The sequence below is a fragment of the Crocodylus siamensis genome, chromosome 2 (genome assembly GCF_052110815.1).
Source record: "Crocodylus siamensis isolate JL-2025a chromosome 2, ASM5211081v1, whole genome shotgun sequence".
In the NCBI taxonomy this organism is placed as follows: Eukaryota; Metazoa; Chordata; order Crocodylia; family Crocodylidae; genus Crocodylus; species Crocodylus siamensis.
In genome coordinates this window covers 272,669,571-272,688,189 of record NC_143396.1, presented here as the reverse complement: position 1 = coordinate 272,688,189, position 18,619 = coordinate 272,669,571, and the positions used below count along the sequence as shown (strand labels likewise).

The 18,619-nt window shown below is 42.9% G+C and overlaps 2 protein-coding genes across 7 annotated transcripts in view; both read right to left on the bottom strand.

Annotated features, from left to right (window-relative positions):
* EVL (Enah/Vasp-like) overlaps positions 1-18,619 on the bottom strand; it is a 206,019-nt gene that overhangs the window by 112,635 nt on the left and 74,765 nt on the right. For both annotated transcript variants that reach the window (XM_090034011.1, XM_090034012.1), the window contains exon 2: positions 2,166-2,334. In XM_090034011.1, the coding sequence (XP_089890137.1) occupies positions 2,166-2,334 (169 nt within the window). The remainder of the gene's footprint in view (positions 1-2,165; positions 2,335-18,619) is intronic.
* EML1 (EMAP like 1) overlaps positions 2,197-18,619 on the bottom strand; it is a 338,018-nt gene continuing 321,595 nt past the window's right edge. For all 5 annotated transcript variants that reach the window (XM_090034008.1, XM_090034006.1, XM_090034003.1 and 2 more), the window contains one exon: positions 2,197-2,334. The gene's annotated coding sequence lies outside the window, so the exon portion shown is untranslated. The remainder of the gene's footprint in view (positions 2,335-18,619) is intronic.

Sequence of the window (18,619 nt, the reverse complement as noted above, 5' to 3'; positions counted from 1 at the left end):
GCTAGTATAAATTGGCAGAGCTCCATTAAATTTTTGTTACGCCTGTCCACACTGCTGAGGACCTGACTCTTTTAAATAGTTATCCAGGAAAACTTGATGTCTTATTTCTAACAAACCTTTGCCTTTCAATCCAGCTTTGCAGCACACAAGCTGGAAGTATGCATGAGCTGGCCTAGTGAAGAACAATTAACACTGGAATTTGTTGCTGTTATTGTTAAAGGCAAACAACATTTAGAGAGTCTTGGTTCCAATAATACCCCATCCCTTGCACGCCAAAAAATGTCTTTAAAGGTATTTTAAATACTAGTTATATACATTATACATGATATATTCAAATGGATCTGATTGTAAATGAATTTCTGCAATTATCTTTAAATCCACGTTTTATGCAACGTTAAGCCTGGCACATTAAAACATGCCCTGAGCTGCCAATTTGCAGACCGGGAACAAAATTTGCTACCAGGAGATCCTGGTAGTGGTGCAAATTTCTATAGCTACTTTTTTCCCTGCTGCAATTACATGCCCCAGCATATGGGGACATGCCCCAAGGTATCTTTCACAACCTTTTTTCACCTTGAATAGCTCAAACCGTAGAGAAGTAAGGTGTTTTATACTTGTTTACTTCTGCTTTTAGATATTTTCAGTTGTGATGCATGTCCCCTTATGTATTTCATATAAATAGGTACTTTTGCAGTAAGATTAGTAGTTAATATTAATGTAATAATATATTTAAAGCATCATCAAGATTTACAGTTCAAGCCCCAAATTTGACCTACGTTCAAATGGTAGAATCTAATTAAGCAAGCCCTAGGGGGTTATAAACATGTAGTTTAAAAACACCACTCAATTGCTAGTGATTTTTATACAACTGATATTTATGCAGGGCCCACATGAACTTATGATCTGTTTTCTCTGTGCTGGTTAGTTAGTAAAAGTTTGCTAATTTGCAGCATTTCAGAGCCATGCTGACATCCAAGCTAAAACCAAGATACCTAATCTCATTACTAATTAATCACAGCAGATACAGCTATTTTCACTCTATTGAGAATAACAAGAAAATGTTTAGGACATATAACATAAAACTAATTTTATGTATAATAAATACAACACACCCACCTACAACTGTTTTGTCCAGAAAAGGTAAAAGCAGAGGTAGAAAATATGGCTTTGAAGGAGGTTTCAAAGATGCAGCTAAAAACAAACACACTATCATTTTAAAGTTGCCTCAGGGTTGTTTTTTTTAATCAGGGTAGTGAGAGTCCAGCTAAATTTCTAACAACAACTAACAACCACTGCACCGTAGCACATTTTTAAAGCAGACTAAGCATTATCACATTTTACCAATGGGAGAAAATTGGACCCATTGAATGCAAGCAATGTTCCTTATGTCCCAAAAGAGTTGGGGTGGTGCTAAAAACAGAAAAAGGGCCCCCTGGCTCCCAGCCCTTTTTTCTACAAAATAAACTGGGAATGATTTCTAGTCCTAATAGTTTACTGGATCATAAATGTGAACATGACACCAAGTGAACAACTGCTATCAAATTTCAGATCAACAAATGTGCCATCACTAGCAGTAATGGCTCCCTGTCATGCAGAGTAAGGAGTTGATTCTGGTCTCAGTTTTTATTAAGTAAATCCCATGTAGCTCTATTAAAGCCAAACAAGTTACTCTGGATTGATGCTGTTGGACATGAAGTCAGAATACATGCCTAAGGTTTTGAAATGCAATATGAGGTATTAGTTAGGAAGGCAAGAATCATATCTAGAAGATGCTCAAAGAAGAGTGAATGATGGTTTATTCAGCGTGTACAATGCTAAAAGTTTGTACTATGAATGGAATTGTCATGATGAACAGCAGGGAGCAAAGCCACCAGCAGATAATATGATCATAAATGAAAACGGAGAAGGAAAATATATGAAAACCTTCCACGATGGAAATTTAATGAAGGTACTTTTTTCAAACAAACAAACAAAAAGTATCAAATTTTAACAGATAAAAGTACATTCATTGGTCAATCAAGCACACAGGAGTAAAGTGGCTGGACTAAAATATGAATTAACAAACACTTCATGGGTGAGGGAAATTATGCATTAGCTACCTACTAAATGATATCTTTAAATATCAAAGGAGAATTTTCAAGAAACAAAGCATATTGGTTACTCACTTGTTGATCTTGTAGTTTAACACCAACTACTCTAAAGGTGTTAGTGGCAGTGTTGTGGTATATGTTGATTCTGCTGAATCCCTGCTGTCCAGGTTTTATTGGCACCCATTTCTTACTGGTATCGTCATAGACCATAACTGAAGCCCGGGCTTGGCAAATACTCTGTTCACTGGAAAACAAAAGTAACAAAACCATAAAAAAAACAGTAAATGTGCAATTTATTACAAAATATTCTAAAGAAATCACAGCAGAAACCATCCAAAACATTTAAGCCAAATACTGTGCAACAGGTCTGTTGATACTTGAAATGATGGCATGTTTCATTCTGCTTGCTAAATGTGTGCATGCGTGCGTGTGTGTGTGAGAGAGAGAACACACTCATAAACTCTCTCTAACCTGCTAATGTCCTTTTTTTATCCTACAGCAAATACTATAATGCAAGCATATATCATATACACTTTCAAAAGATACCACACTGCTCCATTTACAGGTTAATTAATTCCTGTTGTTACTTTCTGAGTGTCCTATCTGTATTACAAATTTATACTTAGAAGCTGAGTGGAAAAATATTTGGGAACAAAGTTGAGATGCATATAAAACCAAAGGTGAGTTGACCTCCATACCAAAAATGGTATTAGGTAAACTGAAGACGTTCATTACACTAATCCAGTTAATGTCTATTACTGAGACTTAGTTTGTACTTAGATGTCACAGCATACACCACCAAACATGCACAGACTCGCCAACGAACAGTTTCACTTCAGTTTACTAGCAAGAGGAAAGGATGGGAGAATGCAAGGATTTACAATGTTGAGTTAATTTAAACCTATTAAACAGGGCCATGTCCAGACGAACGCAGCTGTGGAGTATGTGGTGCCACAGACACGTCTTTTCTGATGTTCTCTATGCTGCAGTGGAGCAGCTAAAAAAACAACAAACAAACCCTTTGTGTTGCTCCGTTGCAACACAGAGAGCACCTGAATATCCAGGGGCCAAAGAATCCTGGATATCTGGGGTCAAACATCTGGATATCCAGGGATCAAAAAAACCCATGGAAAAAAAAAAAAAAAAGCAGAACAGCACACACATGGGCAATGCGCGCCACTCAGAAGTGGAGCCAGGCCGCCTGGAGATGTGTTATGGCTGCCAGCCAGGCTCCGCACAGCAGAACTGCAGCTGCTGCAGCCCCGGGAGCCCCCAGAATCCCAGCTGGGGCCAGCTCAGTGCCTATCCGACCCAGGGTAACCTACCGTGTGCCACAGCCTGTATGGCACGGGCGTTCCCTGGGGACAAGTAGTGGTGGCACACCATGTGTGGACACGGCCATAAAGAGCAGTTTCAAACTAACAGATAATATGACGAATTTTAGAGTCGGGAGTGGCAGGGGGGAACTGTCTTTCAAATAGTTCCTCACCCTGAGAAATTACTGGGGATGACTTTCTTCCTTTCTAAACATCCCATAAGACAGCTCCCTTTATTTCTGAGTTCAGTGAAGTTTTAAGCAATAAAAGGCTCTTCTTTAAGTATATAATCATTATAAGGCAGTTGCTGAACATGTTTATTTTTGTTCAGCAGTTTCACATGAGATCATCACTTCCCTCCCTCCCACTGAAATGTGCTCACATAGTAGTGACTTTGTCAGATACACAGTGAGTTCCTCCAGATTTATATAAGAAATACACCTTTCATGAGAAACGGATATCACTGGGGAAAATCGCTGAGGTCACTGACAAACACGGAACATATTAAGTCTCAGCTTCTATCATGAATGTTTTTGGATTGCCAAACAGAAATCAGCTCTTGCTCCAGTACCTGCAGTCAGCAGAACTACTAATGCGAGGCAAAAACAACCAAACAAAAAAACAGCACACCCACATTGTAGCGAGACTTAAGCTGGCCCTGACTCACCACATAAGAGGGTTTTGAATGAAAAAGCAGCCAACAGCCTTTCAAAAATATGGAGGATTATTATAGTTTATGTCATACCATTCATGCTATAAAGCCTAAACTCAAAGCAATCCTACTAACTTTATGCCTATATGCTTTCTGACATAGCTGTCTTCCTTAGTCCAGGGGCTAGGATATCATTTTAACAATCCGGTTCAGAGTGGTAACAAATCATCTACTTTGCACCCAGGGCCTTTTTTTTCTCCTAACAGCAACACACACCCGTTTGCCCAGGCTTTCCTTCAGTAGCGCTCACACTTTCACACATACAAACACAACCAGCTTCTCAGCTGGTGTAAATTGAATAGTCCCATTGCTCTCAATAGCTAAATTACACCATTGAGGATGCCTTTTCAGGCCTTAAAAGAACAAAGAAACTAAATAATAACAAAAAACATCCAGATCTTGTCATCATTCACTGAGTGCTCAGGCACAATCATCAGAATAAGATGCTTATGAGAACATTAGATAGACCACAGCTGATACAGAGCATTTGAGGTTGTTACTTTTTGTACAATAGTGGCACACGCTATCCCAAAACAAAGAAAACTAGGACAATGTGCTGTACGTATTCTATAGCATGGAAATGGGTAAGGGTTGTTATTGGAGTAATGGGGAAAGAGCCAGATGTGACCAAAATATTAGCTATTAATTTATTTACATACATGGTTTACAAAAATAAACCTATGTTCATCCATGTTACCCTGGTACATGACTAGACCCTCTTTTCATTATACCATAAAGGGTCTGGGATCCCAAGCAGGCCATTTAAGAACAAAAACGCCCCAAGAGCTTAGACAGGCCCCTGGGTATTAGCTCGAAGGCGGTTTCTGAACAAATCAGAATTCAGCTCCTGGTGTTTATAAGGGAGGATAGTTCATGCTGTTAAACAGGATGCATGCTTCCCCTCCCATTCTGTTTAAAAGCATAAATTATCCTTACTAAAAAAAAAAGTTATCCGATACTAAAAATAATAATAATAATAATAATAATTTTTAAAAAGTAGCTGCTTGATAACTGGCCAAGCTAGGGGGTCTGAGTACCTGCTAATCATCAGGGACTCCCCTGGAGCCAGTAGGAGTTAGGGCACCAAGAACAGGCTCCAGAGCAAAGCGCATCTCCCCTCAGCAGCCAAAGGGTGTTTTCTCTATCCTCCAGGACATCAGCGCAACTTTCAATACATTGACAAAAGATGAAACCCTTTGTACTTATCCCTTTAAAGGTGAACAGATGCCTTACAGCAGCTTCCCCACAAGCCTAACAGAAGTAGCCAAGGGATTTTAACTAACTCCTGTACTCTTAATCCAAAGACTCACATAATAGCAGTGTCAGATTAGCTGGAGTGACTGCATTTAAATGCATTGCCCTGGCTCTTAAAATAGTCATGAAAGGACTGTCAGTCTAGTTTTGTTTCTAGGCTAAGGAGGGGAGTAAAAAGCGATGCACTGAATTAGCTTTCATGTGTAGGTGGGGTCAGCCTAACACCCAGACATGCTGATTCATCATCTCCACAGGCAGATCCTTACGGATGCTGACAGATCCTGTCGCCGTCTCCCCACCTCCGCGGCACAGCAAACCAGCCCTCTGTGCTTGTGGGTGTGAACATGGCCCTCCATATAGTCATGCAGGATATGAATGCTTGTACCAGCCAAGATTTTGTTGTAAACCAGAGAGTTTGTCTATGCCCACAGCATGCCAGAGGCTAGTAGACGCATTATAAACTTTCTAGATCAGTGACTCTTTTCACCATATGTCTGTGCACTGGCCAGCACGGTAGGGACTCATCTCTCTCCTAATGCCCCTCATCACTGCTGAAAAGTCAGATCCTGTGCTTACATAAATTAGCATAACTCCAGTGACTGGAGGGGCGCTACAGCAATGTGTGCCCAGAAGCATCTTTAAAAAAATCGCAAAACGTCATCCCGCTCCCTCCTTTTCCTCACAATCTTGTACCTAAACATTAGCTCGGCCTTACTCTCGTTGAAGTTGATAAGATCTTTGCTATTAACTTCAACAGGGCAAGACTGGACTCCAAAATCTGAACCCAGTGTTTTTTGGATTTGAGTTGAACTTGGCCTTACAATTGGGAGCTTTGTTTCTGTTTGGTTCCCCAGGAGTCTTGTACACTAAGAAGAGCATCCCGCACCTGGATTCAACAGCCTCACTCTCATTACTAAACAGTGACAATGGCAATGCTGCAGTCCCATAATTGAAATACTAATTCACACCTTGGGACAGAGATACAAAGACAGACTGTCACCATCACATAAAACAACCTATCAGGCTCAATTTCTGCTCTCCCTTAAGTCAAGGGGAGTTTTTTTTTTTACCATTCATTTCAATAGAAATGGGACAACATCTGTTATGTGGCCTCCAGTGCCATAACAGTAAGCAACATAAAACAAGAGATACAGTGCATGGTGAACTGTTCCTTACAAAGAGCTTCATCAATCTTTCAAACCCTATGGTACCTCCAGGGACTTGACTGTTGCCTCCTGTCTCATCTGGACTCAAGGAGTACCTCTTTATGCCTGAAGTCTGTTTTCTCACTATACCTGCTATGAGGACAAATATTCCCACTGCTACTATAAGCAGCTTCTCTGAAAATAGCTCAAAAAGCATCTGATCTAACTCCTGCTGAAGTCGATGCGACTCTTTCTATTGACTGCAAAGGGAACTGAGTGGCTCATTACATGGTTTTTAACTTAGGTCAGAAAATAAGAGTCTCATAAAGCTCATGGGCAGATTTCCCAGCTTTTTTTCTAAGCTATACACAGTTGTTATTGCTGTTAAAACTCTATACCACATGTTAATAGTAATGCTCTGTATCATATGATTAGGCACAGTCTACATTCTTTCTCTCTCTCTCAGATCAGTGTGGATAATATCTGTATTTAGTCATGATTCAGCCATCCAGAAATTGTCTTGATGTGATCTACTGAGAACAGAGATACAGTGAAGAAGGCCACTTGAACTATTCATTACACATAACATTCAAAATGTAATTAAATTTCTATATTGATGTTTTAATTACATCACATTGCATTACTATGCAAGCTATCAGACTGCTCTCTCACCAGCCTGGATTTTCATCACAGACAATCGAACAGGAGGAAGATAAAATTAGAAAAAACAAGGACTCTAATTACAAGGTGGTAAAGGCCTGTGAAATTACTGCCTTGTATATCTTGTAATGCCAAATTCAAAATACTGCAGTACAAAAGTCCACTCTTCTCTAGCTGTGTCCAGTACCAGGGCACAATGGCAGTACAGCTAAGGTGTCTTGCTACTTATTCAGAGGCATGAGTTCAACCCTTGCTCCAGATTTGCACTGAAAGCTGCAGCTGACTTGGCTGTAAACGAGAATCTGGCTATTTGGTAAAGGAGTCAAAACTTCCTAAGCATGTTACTCTCGTAGGTGCCATCGGCTACAGAAACGGAGCCAGCTCTAATCCTGCTTGCTTGGTGGGGACAGAACTTTGACTTTTCTGAAACCTAGTACTGACTTTTTTCTGCCCTTCTTGGAGGCCTCACACATAGGCTAAGACTTCAGGTGCTGTGAGACATGATGCTGGCCCAGGCTAATTACATTCTAATATGAGGGTTTTTTTCCCATACGGAAACCAGTGCCACCCTGAATTTTAATATACACCATTATGCACCACGCACTATGGCTCTGACATGGCAAACCTCTACTAATTTGTTTAAAGTAAAAGCAAATGAAGTTATTTGCAGATCACATGCATGCTAGCAGAACCCACAATCACTCATTGTTATATCTACCCAGGTCTTTATATGATCTCCACCACTGAGATCTGAGCGCTATGGTCTTCTTGATTCACTACACAGCAATTTTAGACCCTGGACCTTATTTGCCACTTTCCACAGGATTATAAAAAACTGAAATTACAGTTATATTTTAAAATGGAATTTATTAACATTTAACAAAAACTGGGTCCAAATCTTCTAGATTTATGGTTGGGTCCTCATGTGATGGCCCTAAGAACACCCTCTTTTATTAATAAAAATAGTTTTTCATTTGAATAATTTATTTTTTGTAGGAATGATAAAGCCATATTTTTGATGGCCTATCCAGCTTTCCAGTACAGGCTCACTGAACATAGGTATTATTTCTTCCTGCATGCTTGGAAACTCCCATGTGCAGTCTTTGACACTCAGGAATAATGGCTAAGATATTACTCATGGTAGGATATGTAATATGCTGCTGGGACCTGCAGTGGAAGACAGGGGAGATGGCCTTGAAGGTTCTGATCCTGTAGATGCAAGGGGCCCCTGCTGAAATCAAAGGGTAATGAGCACCTTTAACAAAGTGTCAATGCATGAAGAGAGGCTTAGCTCTGATCTCTTCTAGGTCACAGATCTAATTCATTTCTTTTATTACTGAAGATTCTGATACTGGCAGTCACATTAGGCCAGAACCTATCCTAGTAATTAGGCATCCAAATGGCACTTACACAGCTAAGTGCAAGTCCATTCCATCCTGCTCAAATCACTGAAAAAAAAAAATCACTAAACACATTGGCTATGTCCACTTTAGCCTCAGAAGTGTCACAAAAAGTGGTGAGGAAGGTAACCCAGCCACTTTTTATATTATCAGTCTGTCAAGGACTCAAGTCAGGGTGAAACAGTATCATACTTGGGGTAAAGTACCATTTAGTACCTGAAAGGCAGAACACAATCTGACCCATTGATTTCAGTGGGGCCATTTGTACATTAAATACCATTCAATTAAGGGTATCTAACTCCAGCTCTGAGTTATTTGAAATTGGATAGTTCCACATAAATCAAGCAAACAAAGACTATATTCTAAGCATTAGCTGATTCTGAAACTACCTGAAGAAATACCATATTGGAAGTATCTGTATTTTCAATATACGTATATGCACTGGGGCTTAAAAAAACAACAAAAATTCTGGATGTATGTAAATACCATTTAAGTTTGACTGAGAAGAGACATTAATGAAACTTGTCTTTGCATTCTGGATATTGAAGAATTACTCTCCAAAATATTTTTTTAAAAATGCAATAACTTAGCCAAAATATGTCACTCTTTAAGGAAAACGACGAAGAAAAGTGATCTCTTGATATACAGGTAAAAACTGGTGATGGCAAAATTAATTTATTTTCTGTGTTCAACTTGGGAGATGTAGTCACTTTTTAGTTATGTAACCCAGGCCTGTAGTTGAGGTAGATTTCTTAATACAGACATATTCCCCTTAAGATTCTTAGCTGGATATAGATCCAAGGGGGCCATGGGGAGAGGGATTTAACAGTGGGGGTCTACTACAGACCCCCCAACAAAGGGGAGGAGCTGGACCAGGAATTTTTGGGCCAGCTTGCAGAGGCACTTAAGGCAAGGGATGTAGTTGTCATGGGTGATTTAAATTACCCAGACATCTGCTGGGAGAAACAGTCAGCCAGGTTGGACTGTTCTAGGAGGTTGCTGGCTGAGATACAGGACCTCCACTTAATTCAGGAGGTGCATAGTCCCACCACAGGAAATGCCCTGTTGGACCTGGTCCTGGCCACAGGCGACAACCTGGTAAGGGGCCTCCAGGTTCTTGACCACCTGGGCAATAGTGATCATCGCTTGCTGGAATTCACTATCCAGCGCAGGGTGTCAAGGGCCAGCAGCAAGGCGGTAGCCCTAGACTTCAAGAGGGCCAACTTCAATGAGTTGAGATTAGTGGAAGAGGCGCTGGGGTTCTCGAGAGCAGGGGAACTCAGTGCCCAAGATGACTGGTTGTTCCTTAAGAAGATGATACTTAGGGCCCACGAGGTGACCATTACAACAAAAACCAAGGGGGGCAGGAGTGCCTGAAAGCCCCCCTGGCTCACCAAGGGCATCTGGGAATGCCTGACTGCCAAAAAGGCAGCGCACAACCGGTGGAAGGGGGTGCTATCTCCAAAGAGGAGCATACCTCTTCTGCTTGGGTCTGTAGGGGGGCTGTCAGGAAAGCTAAGGCAGACATAGAGCTAGGACTAGCATCCAAGATCAAAGATTTCATAGATTTCATAGACATTAGGGCTGGAAGGGACCTTGGGAGATCATCGAGTCCAGCCCCCTGCCCAAAGGGCAGGAAGTCAGCTGGGGTCATAGGATCCCAGCAAGATAAGCATCCAATTTACTCTTGAAGGTGTTCAATGTAGGTGCTTGAACCACCTCCGCTGGCAGACTGTTCCAGACCTTGGGGGCTCGGACAATAAAGAAATTCTTCCTTATGTCCAGCCTGAAACGGTCTTGCAGGAGTTTGTGACCGTTCAACCTCGTCATCCCTTGGGGCACTCTGGATCCTGGTGGTCACCCCTGATAAACTTATAGGTGGCCATCAGATCACCCCTGAGCCTGCGCTTTTCCAGGCTAAAGAGTCCCATGGCTCTCAGCCTGTCATCGTAAGATCTGTTTTCCTGACCTCTGATCATGCGCGTGGCTCTCCTCTGGACTCTCTCAAGCTTCTCCACAGCCTTTTTGAATTGTGGAGCCCAAAACTGGATGCAGTACTCCAGCTGCGGCCTCACCAAGGCCGAGTACAAGGGGAGAATGACGTCCCGGGATTTGCTCGAGAAGCATCTATGGATGCACGCCAGCATTTTGGTCGCTTTACTAGCCGCAGCATCGCATTGCAGGCTCATGTTCATCTTGTGGTCAATGATGACCCCCAAGTCTTTTTCTTCTATAGTGCTAACCAATGTAGCACTGCCGAGCCTATAAGGGTGCTGCAGGTTTTTCCTCCCAAGGTGGAGAACCTTGCATTTTTTGGTGTTAAACACCATGAGGTTTTCATCTGCCCATTTGCTGAGCTTGTCCAGGTCAGCCTGGATCACCCGCCTATCTTCTGGCGTGGATGCTTTGCCCCAAAGTTTGGTGTCATCGGCGAACTTGGCCAGTCCACTCCTGACTCCAATGTCCACATCGTTAATGAAGATGTTGAACAGTATGGGTCCCAGGACAGAGCCTTGAGGGACCCCACTGGCTACAGGGCACAATGATGAGTGACTACCATCAACCACAAGATAATAAAAAGTCCTTTTTCAAATATATAGGGAGGATGAAGGCGGCACCGGGAAACGTGGGGACCCTGCAAGATACGCTGGGCAATCTGGTGGTTGCACCAGAGGAGAAAGCAGACCTCTTTAACCAATTCTTCACCTCCATTTTCTTGTGCGGGGACCGGGACTTCCTCACTGTGATGCAAGATGGACTCGAGGGGAATGCCTCCAGACCTCAGGCTGGGGAGTACTGGGTTAGAGAGCTTCTGGAGGGACTGGACATGTTCAAATCAGTGGGTCCAGATGCTCTCCACCCCAGGGTGTTGAGGGAGCTAACAGGAGTTACTGCAGGGCCCTTGGCATGGCTTTATGAGCACTCGTGGTGCTCGGGCTAGGTGCCAGATGATTGGAAGATAGACAACGTGGTCCCCATCTTTAAAAAAGGGAGCAGGGAGGACCCAGGCAACTATAGGCCCAGTCTTACCTCAGTCTGAGGGAAACTCTTTGAGAAGATCATCATGGAGCACATCTGCGATGGGCCGGCTTCAGGGATGATGCTCAAGGGCAACCAGCACAGTTTCATTAGGGGCAGGTCATGTCAGACCAACCTGATTGCCTTTTATGATCAGGTCACAAAATCACTGGATGCAGGTATCGCCGTGGATGTAGCCTTTCTGGACTTCAGCGAAGCCTTTGACACGGTCTCCCACCCCATCCTCATTAAAAAACTAGGCGACTGTGGCATTGATGCCTACACAGTCAGATGGATTGCAGATTGGCTGAAAGGTCGTACACAGAGGGTGGTGGTGGACAGGTCATATTCGACCTAGGGAGAAGTGGGCAGTGGAGTCCTCCGGGGCTCAGTCCTTGGGCCCGTGCTGTTCAATTTCTTTATCAGCAATTTGGACAATGGGGTGAAAAGCAACCTGTTTAAATTTGCTGATGATACCAAAATTTGGGGTGAGGTGAGCACGCTAGTAGGGAGGGAAAGACAGCAGCAAGACCTGGATACGTTACGGGGGTGGGCTAGCAAAAACAGGATGCGCTTCAATACTGACAAGTGCAGGGTGCTGCACTTGGGCAGCAGTAACCAGCAGCACACTTATAAGATGGGAAACTCCCTTCTTGAGAGCACGGAGGCAGAAAGGGATTTTGGAGTCATTACTGACTCCAAGATGAACACGGGCCAATAATGCGAGGTCACGGTTGGCAGGGCTAACTGGACCTCATCGTGCATCCACAGGTGCATCTCAAGTAGGGCCAAGGAAGTGATCCTCCCCCTCTGTGCGACACTGGTCAGGCCACAGCTGGAGTACTATGTCCAGTTCCGTGAGCTGCACTTCAGGAGGGATGTGGACAGCATTGAGAGGGTCCAGAGGAGGGCCACCCGCATGATCCGGGGACAACAGGGCAGACCCTACAATGAGAGACTGCGGGACCTGAACCTGTTCAGCCTTCACAAGAGAAGGCTGAGGGGTGACCTGGTGACATCTATAAACTCACTAGTGGGGACCAGAAGGGTTTGGGAGAGATCCTGTTTCCCCTAGCACACCCTGGCATGACAAGGAATAATGGCCACAAGTTATTGGAGATTAGGTTTAGATTAGACATCCGCAAGAATTACTTCACGGTCAAGGCGGCTAGGAGCTGGAACCAACTTCCAAGGAAAGTGGTGCTGGCTCCTACCCTGGGGGTCTTTAAGAAGAGGCTTGATGGAGTCATTTGAGCCCAGTTTTTCTTCTGCCCAGGTGGGGGGTCAGACTTGAAGATCTACAAGGTCCCCTCCGACTCGACTTCTATGATATAAACAACCCCTCATGCGAAAAGTAATGAATTATCTCTGGTAATGGTCAGCAACATGGCAGCTTACGGTATGGCTTCTAGTCTGTGGAGTGATTACTGTGAAGCGCAGTATTTGGTTATTTTTTGTCAAGTTTTGTCCACGCAGTTACTATGAGGACATTTGGTGTGTGGATTACATGATATCAGAAGATATACCACACTTTGGCTAGGGCCAGAAATTACACATAAACCAGTAAAAGTTATCCGAAACCAGTTCAAATCTGTAGCACAACAGAAGCTCAGTGCGCTTAAACTGCTTTCAAAATGGCTGAAACTGGTTTAAGATAAATGAGGATGGATGTAGTATCAGACTTAACTGATTTAGATTAAATCGGTTTATTGAACTTCTGTCCCAGATCACCTACAGATTCAAGTTAGTTTTGCCCTGCCCTGCAACCCCCTCCCTCCGTCCCCTGCAGGGTGGGCAGGCTAGCTTTGGCCCAAGCTCTCTGATTCAGCCCAGCACGGAGGCTCTACTGCCTCCTGTCTTCTGGCTTGGGCCATCACAAACATGTGGCTGCACAGACATCACAGACATGATTTCTGGAATCAAAAGTGATTCACTTGCTTATTGATTCAATCTACGCTGCTTAGACTAACCTACAAAGACTGAATCGATTCAGCATCAGGCTTTTTGACAGTCTATACTTAGCCTTTGGGAAAGGCATATGCAGGGTCCATGGATTCTGATGGGTTTGTTGTGGGAGTGTTGACTGTTGTAGCAGCAGACATGCGTCAACAGGTTTTGCATCCATTGTTAAAGAGGAGCTGTATCTGATTTGGTTATGTAAAAGAGGGGTGAATAAAAATTAACTTCCAAATGCTATGAAGTTGAGAGTCACTAATCTGCTGATTTCTTTCAATACAAATAACTTAATTTTAATATGAAAATACAAAATAATCCAATTGTAATTACCACTGTTATTACAAAAGACACTGGATATTCCAGTCCTGGAACAGACCCCTATCCTGTTAGGCGTACAATGCTTTTCATCTGTAAATCTCAAACAGCAAGGTAAACATGGTAAAAATGCCATGTTACCACACTATAATTGCAAAGGAAAACCATAGAAGTGTTTTGCAGCGGATGAGGGACATTTCTCCTGTTCCCTGTTTGATATTATCTTGCCTGGTTACATGGAATTAAAACAGAGAGACAGTGAAAAGGAGCAAGCAGGAAAACAAATATACGCTGGAAATAAGGTCCTTGGAGAATGGAACAACAGGGAAGCCACAAGCTGAGGATATGTTTAATTGTTGGACCCTATCTAGCCTTATAGGTTTACAATTCCCAGACCCAAGGTTCAGAACAGGAATTAGACAAATTCATGGAGGACATGTCCATTGGGAGTTATTAACAGAACAGTCAAGGGATGTATCCTTGGACATCCCTAAATCAATGATGGTTGAGGCCAGGAAGGGTATGACAGGGGATGGACATTAGAGCTGTGCGAAGCTTTGGTGGCTGATTTGATTTGGAGGAGATTCGGTGGCTGAACCTCCAAATCTGAATCGAATCAGGAGACCCTTTAATCTCTCTGAATTGAACTGGAACCCTCCAAATCAGTTTGAAGAGATTCAACGATTCAGCCACAGACACAGCTTTAAAGGTTTTTTTCTATATACCTTGAAGTAACAGGCAGCTCGTGAATGCTGAGATGCTCAGGTGGATGGAGTGTCCCACAGAAGCGCGGCGGCGGACCTGGTACTTCAGGTCTACTCCCGAGTCTGCTGTGGAGCGTGCAGGACCCCTGCCCCCTGGCTCTGCAACTGGTGCCTCCTTGATCACCAAGCTGGGAGGGGGGTGCAGGGGTTCTGCTGCCAAGCATGTGGTGGGGGTGGGGCCCACGCTCCTGTAGGATGCTCCACCTGCCCCACCATCTCAGCATTCACGAGCTCCGCCTGGTACCTCGAGGTATGTAGAAAAAAACCAAAGTCTATGGCTGAATCACTGATTTTCCGATTCAAAATTGAATCTTCAGAGTCAGACAAATCGAATCGGGATAGTGATCCGAACCAGCAAATCTGATCACTGTCTCCCCCACAATTGGGCCAAATCCAAATCCAATACTGCCCACTTTGCACACCCCTAATAGACATGTCCTGTTCATATACTCTCCTTCCAAAGCATCTCATACTTGCCACTGTCAGAGACAGGATACTGGGCTAGATGGACTGCTGGTCTGACCCAGTACAGCCTGGCTTGTGGTCTAAGGGCCATTAAGCCTAGGTGCCCAGACATTTGCATCCAAGTTCTCCAGAAAGTAATAAAGTTTCCATTTACATTCTAGGCAGACCTATGGATTTAAATAATTCAATAAGTTCTTCTACTGCAACAAGACAATCCAGTAATAATGGTAATAACAATTCGATTATTTTATACACTGCCATTTGATATAGTAACATCTTATTCCTGCTTAAGTAATACTAGCAACTGCAATGAAACGAGCCCACTTTAAGATTCTTGTGAAGGTCCTGGGTCAACAGATTAGACCAATTAGCATGCTCTATCACCCTCGGCATCACATGTATTCAGCATCCCCATGCTTCAAAATGGCGGTGGGGGGTATGCAAGAAATGCTGCAGGTGCTTTACTTAAAGCACCCTGCCCTGGAGCATGTGTAAAGACATGGAGAGATACTAAGGATACAAGGGGGCTCCTAGAGACAAGTGGCATTTTGAGGCAAGAATAAAGTTAGCCAAGACCCAGACACAAAGGCCTTTTGCTGTTTTACCCTTTGCTGCATACTGCTGGGTAAATAAACCATCCTTTATTATAAAGAAGCTATTTTGAGCCCCTTTAGCCAGCTGTAAATCAGAGGTGACTGAAGGAAGAGTGGTATAAAGGGGTCTGACAAGCTGGAACTGTTCTATTATTGTGGTTGGCAAAGCTGGGGTGGGAGTGAGGGGAGCCTGCAACCCAGAGACCCAGTCTAAAACTGGTGGGTCTGTGCGATCCCATCCAGAAGCAGTGCATTTGGGAGGGATTGCCAAGGGCTGAAAGCACAGCTCAGCCTGCCCCTGTACTGTGACCCCCACAGGAACTAGCTGCTTTATGAACTCAAAGCTGGATTCTACACGGCATGAACTCTGGTTTTGATCCAGTAAAGCCCACATGAATATCATGGCTCAAGATCATACTAGCTGTCACATGTTCACCCCAACTTCCAAGGGAGCAGTCTTAATTAACGAGGAAATACATGCAAAGTTCTCCGAGGCTGTGAACTGCTACTTTGCAAACATTTACCTGACCTTTTAGTTTCATTTTTCATCATTTTTTTTTCCTTCCATCAAATTTTCTCACAGGTCTAATCACTATTATTGAGATCAGAAATAACTTCCATGGACTTATCCAGGGACCTGTTCCACCCTGCAAAAAACCGACTGCTCAAGGGACATAAACACAGCATACTTTCAACATACTGTGCTTTTTAATACTCCGCTAAGACTGGCTACCAGAAGCCACATTCATGTGGTCAAACCTGTTATACAAGAAATAGCAGGTTCAGGATGCTAATCTACTTCGTCCAATGTTAGCTTTAAAAAAGAGGTGTAAGTATGAAATGATCTATGTTGAGATGTGGTTTGTATCACCTTCATGCACGTTAACCTCACCGGCTAGCTAGACACGAGGCTACAGCCGCATTCCTGCAGCCTGTCAGGTGAACTGCAGACTTGAAGGCCTGCAGCCCAGATGTAATCAGTAAAGCCTGCCTCACTCTGTTTCAGGGAGTTTCAAGTAAGCCGTACTGCAAAAACAACACAAATTGAAGAGAGCCCAGGGTAACAGATATTTTCCACAGGGCTGAATTTCATTTCAGAGCTGTTGTAACCTTCTGCACCTGCAGTGTAATTCAGAAGAGAATCCAGATTGGTTAGCAGTACATGTATTTACATGTAAATAACAAAACAAGCTGCTGGGTAGGGGAGAATCAAGCCCAGAGTTGCTCCAGATTTATGTGAATACAACTGGGAGCAGATTCTGACCCTACATGTAGCTCATACTCTGAAAGTTTTAATACTAGCTGGTGGACTCCATTTTAAACTCTCAGTTTTCAGTTCTGATAAGTTCTTGTGAAACTGCACCCGTTAATTTAAGGAAAAGTTTAAAAGCAAACTCCAACTGGGAATATCTCCATGCAGCATCTTAAAAATATATAATCAAAATTGTGGTGGAAAAGTCATAACTAGCAATTCGGCAATTAAAAATCCCCTACCTATCAGAACACTGAGCATTCACAAGAGCATGCCTTGCTCCAAGCAGGAAGCCTCCCCTTGAACTTCAGGTTATTCAAACCACAGATGCCTGCCTCTGTTTTCTACAGCACTTTCACTCGCTCACTTTTTTCCTTTTGTAACAAAGTGTGGTTCTTTTTGGTATCTTGCAAGCACCCTTCCAGTACAGGCACCAAGTTCTTAAGAGTCTTCTTTCGTATGGCTGACTTAGAGCAACAGTTATAAGTCCACTTGAAGGTTAGTTAGCCAGTCTAATGCCCTTGAGGAAAGAGAATGTGTATCTGCAACGTCACGGTCATATTTGTATAGACGACAGTGTTATGTCCATAGTGTGATAAGGATTGCTAAAGTCACATCTTGCAGCACCTCTAATACACCATTTGTGCATCAAGTGACCACAACAACCATCAATAAGAATCGTGTTTGTAAATTAAGGAAAAAAACACTGTGGGTCTGATGTGACTGTGACATGTGCCAAGACAAAAGTTGTAAAAGTAACCATAAATGAGTAAGCCATTGCTATCACAAACTATTTTCTTTCACCATTAATCTCCAGAAATTAAAGCAAGCAACTAGTTTTGGAAAATAGCAAAACGACATGCACAAATCAGAAGTTGCACCATCAACAGAAAATGTCAATTTTAGATCCTGACCGCAGCGTTCAGTCACTGTGAAGTCCTTTCAGTACTCCAGCAGCACAATGCTTTAAACAAAAGTTTCCAAATATTCACACATGCAAATTACAAGCACAACACTAATAATCAGCACAAAGACGCATACAACATAGTAAAACAACATAAAGCCTTGATCCATCAATGGGAGTTGCAATTCTAAGAGAGACAAACAAATGTGAGTTCCATCAGTGATGAACGTGGCTCACTTGAATCAAAGTCATTCGCTCCTTTGTCAAGAGCAGAATGAGAATGATTTATTATTGCTGCAAAAATCCAATAGACTTTCATGACTGAAAGACAATCCTTCTGCAAACAAGTGCTAATAACACATCACTTTTGTTCAATGAAACCACAACACATCCAAGCTGAGTTCCTGATACTCACCTGCTTGCCATTGAGGAAAGAAGTCTGGGGGAGATTCAGAAGCAACAGACTCCCCTTCAGGCACCTGAACTTTGTGCTAAACAATGTATTCTGCTTCCCCAAACGACAGAGCAGAACATCAGCTTAGCAGGCACATAGGTTGAGAGTCTATGCAAAATCTTGTAACCAAAACAGGAAAAGGAAGTTTTACAAAAAAGAAGAGCGTGAGAGAGCAGGAAATAACACTTCTTTTTTTTAAATCCATTTTCATCATATTTGGATTAAACGAAACAGGTGTATGGATTAAGATTAGACCAGTTGCCATTTTCTTTATCGATAAAGTTATAATAGAAACATTTTATTACTTGGTATGAGCTCAGT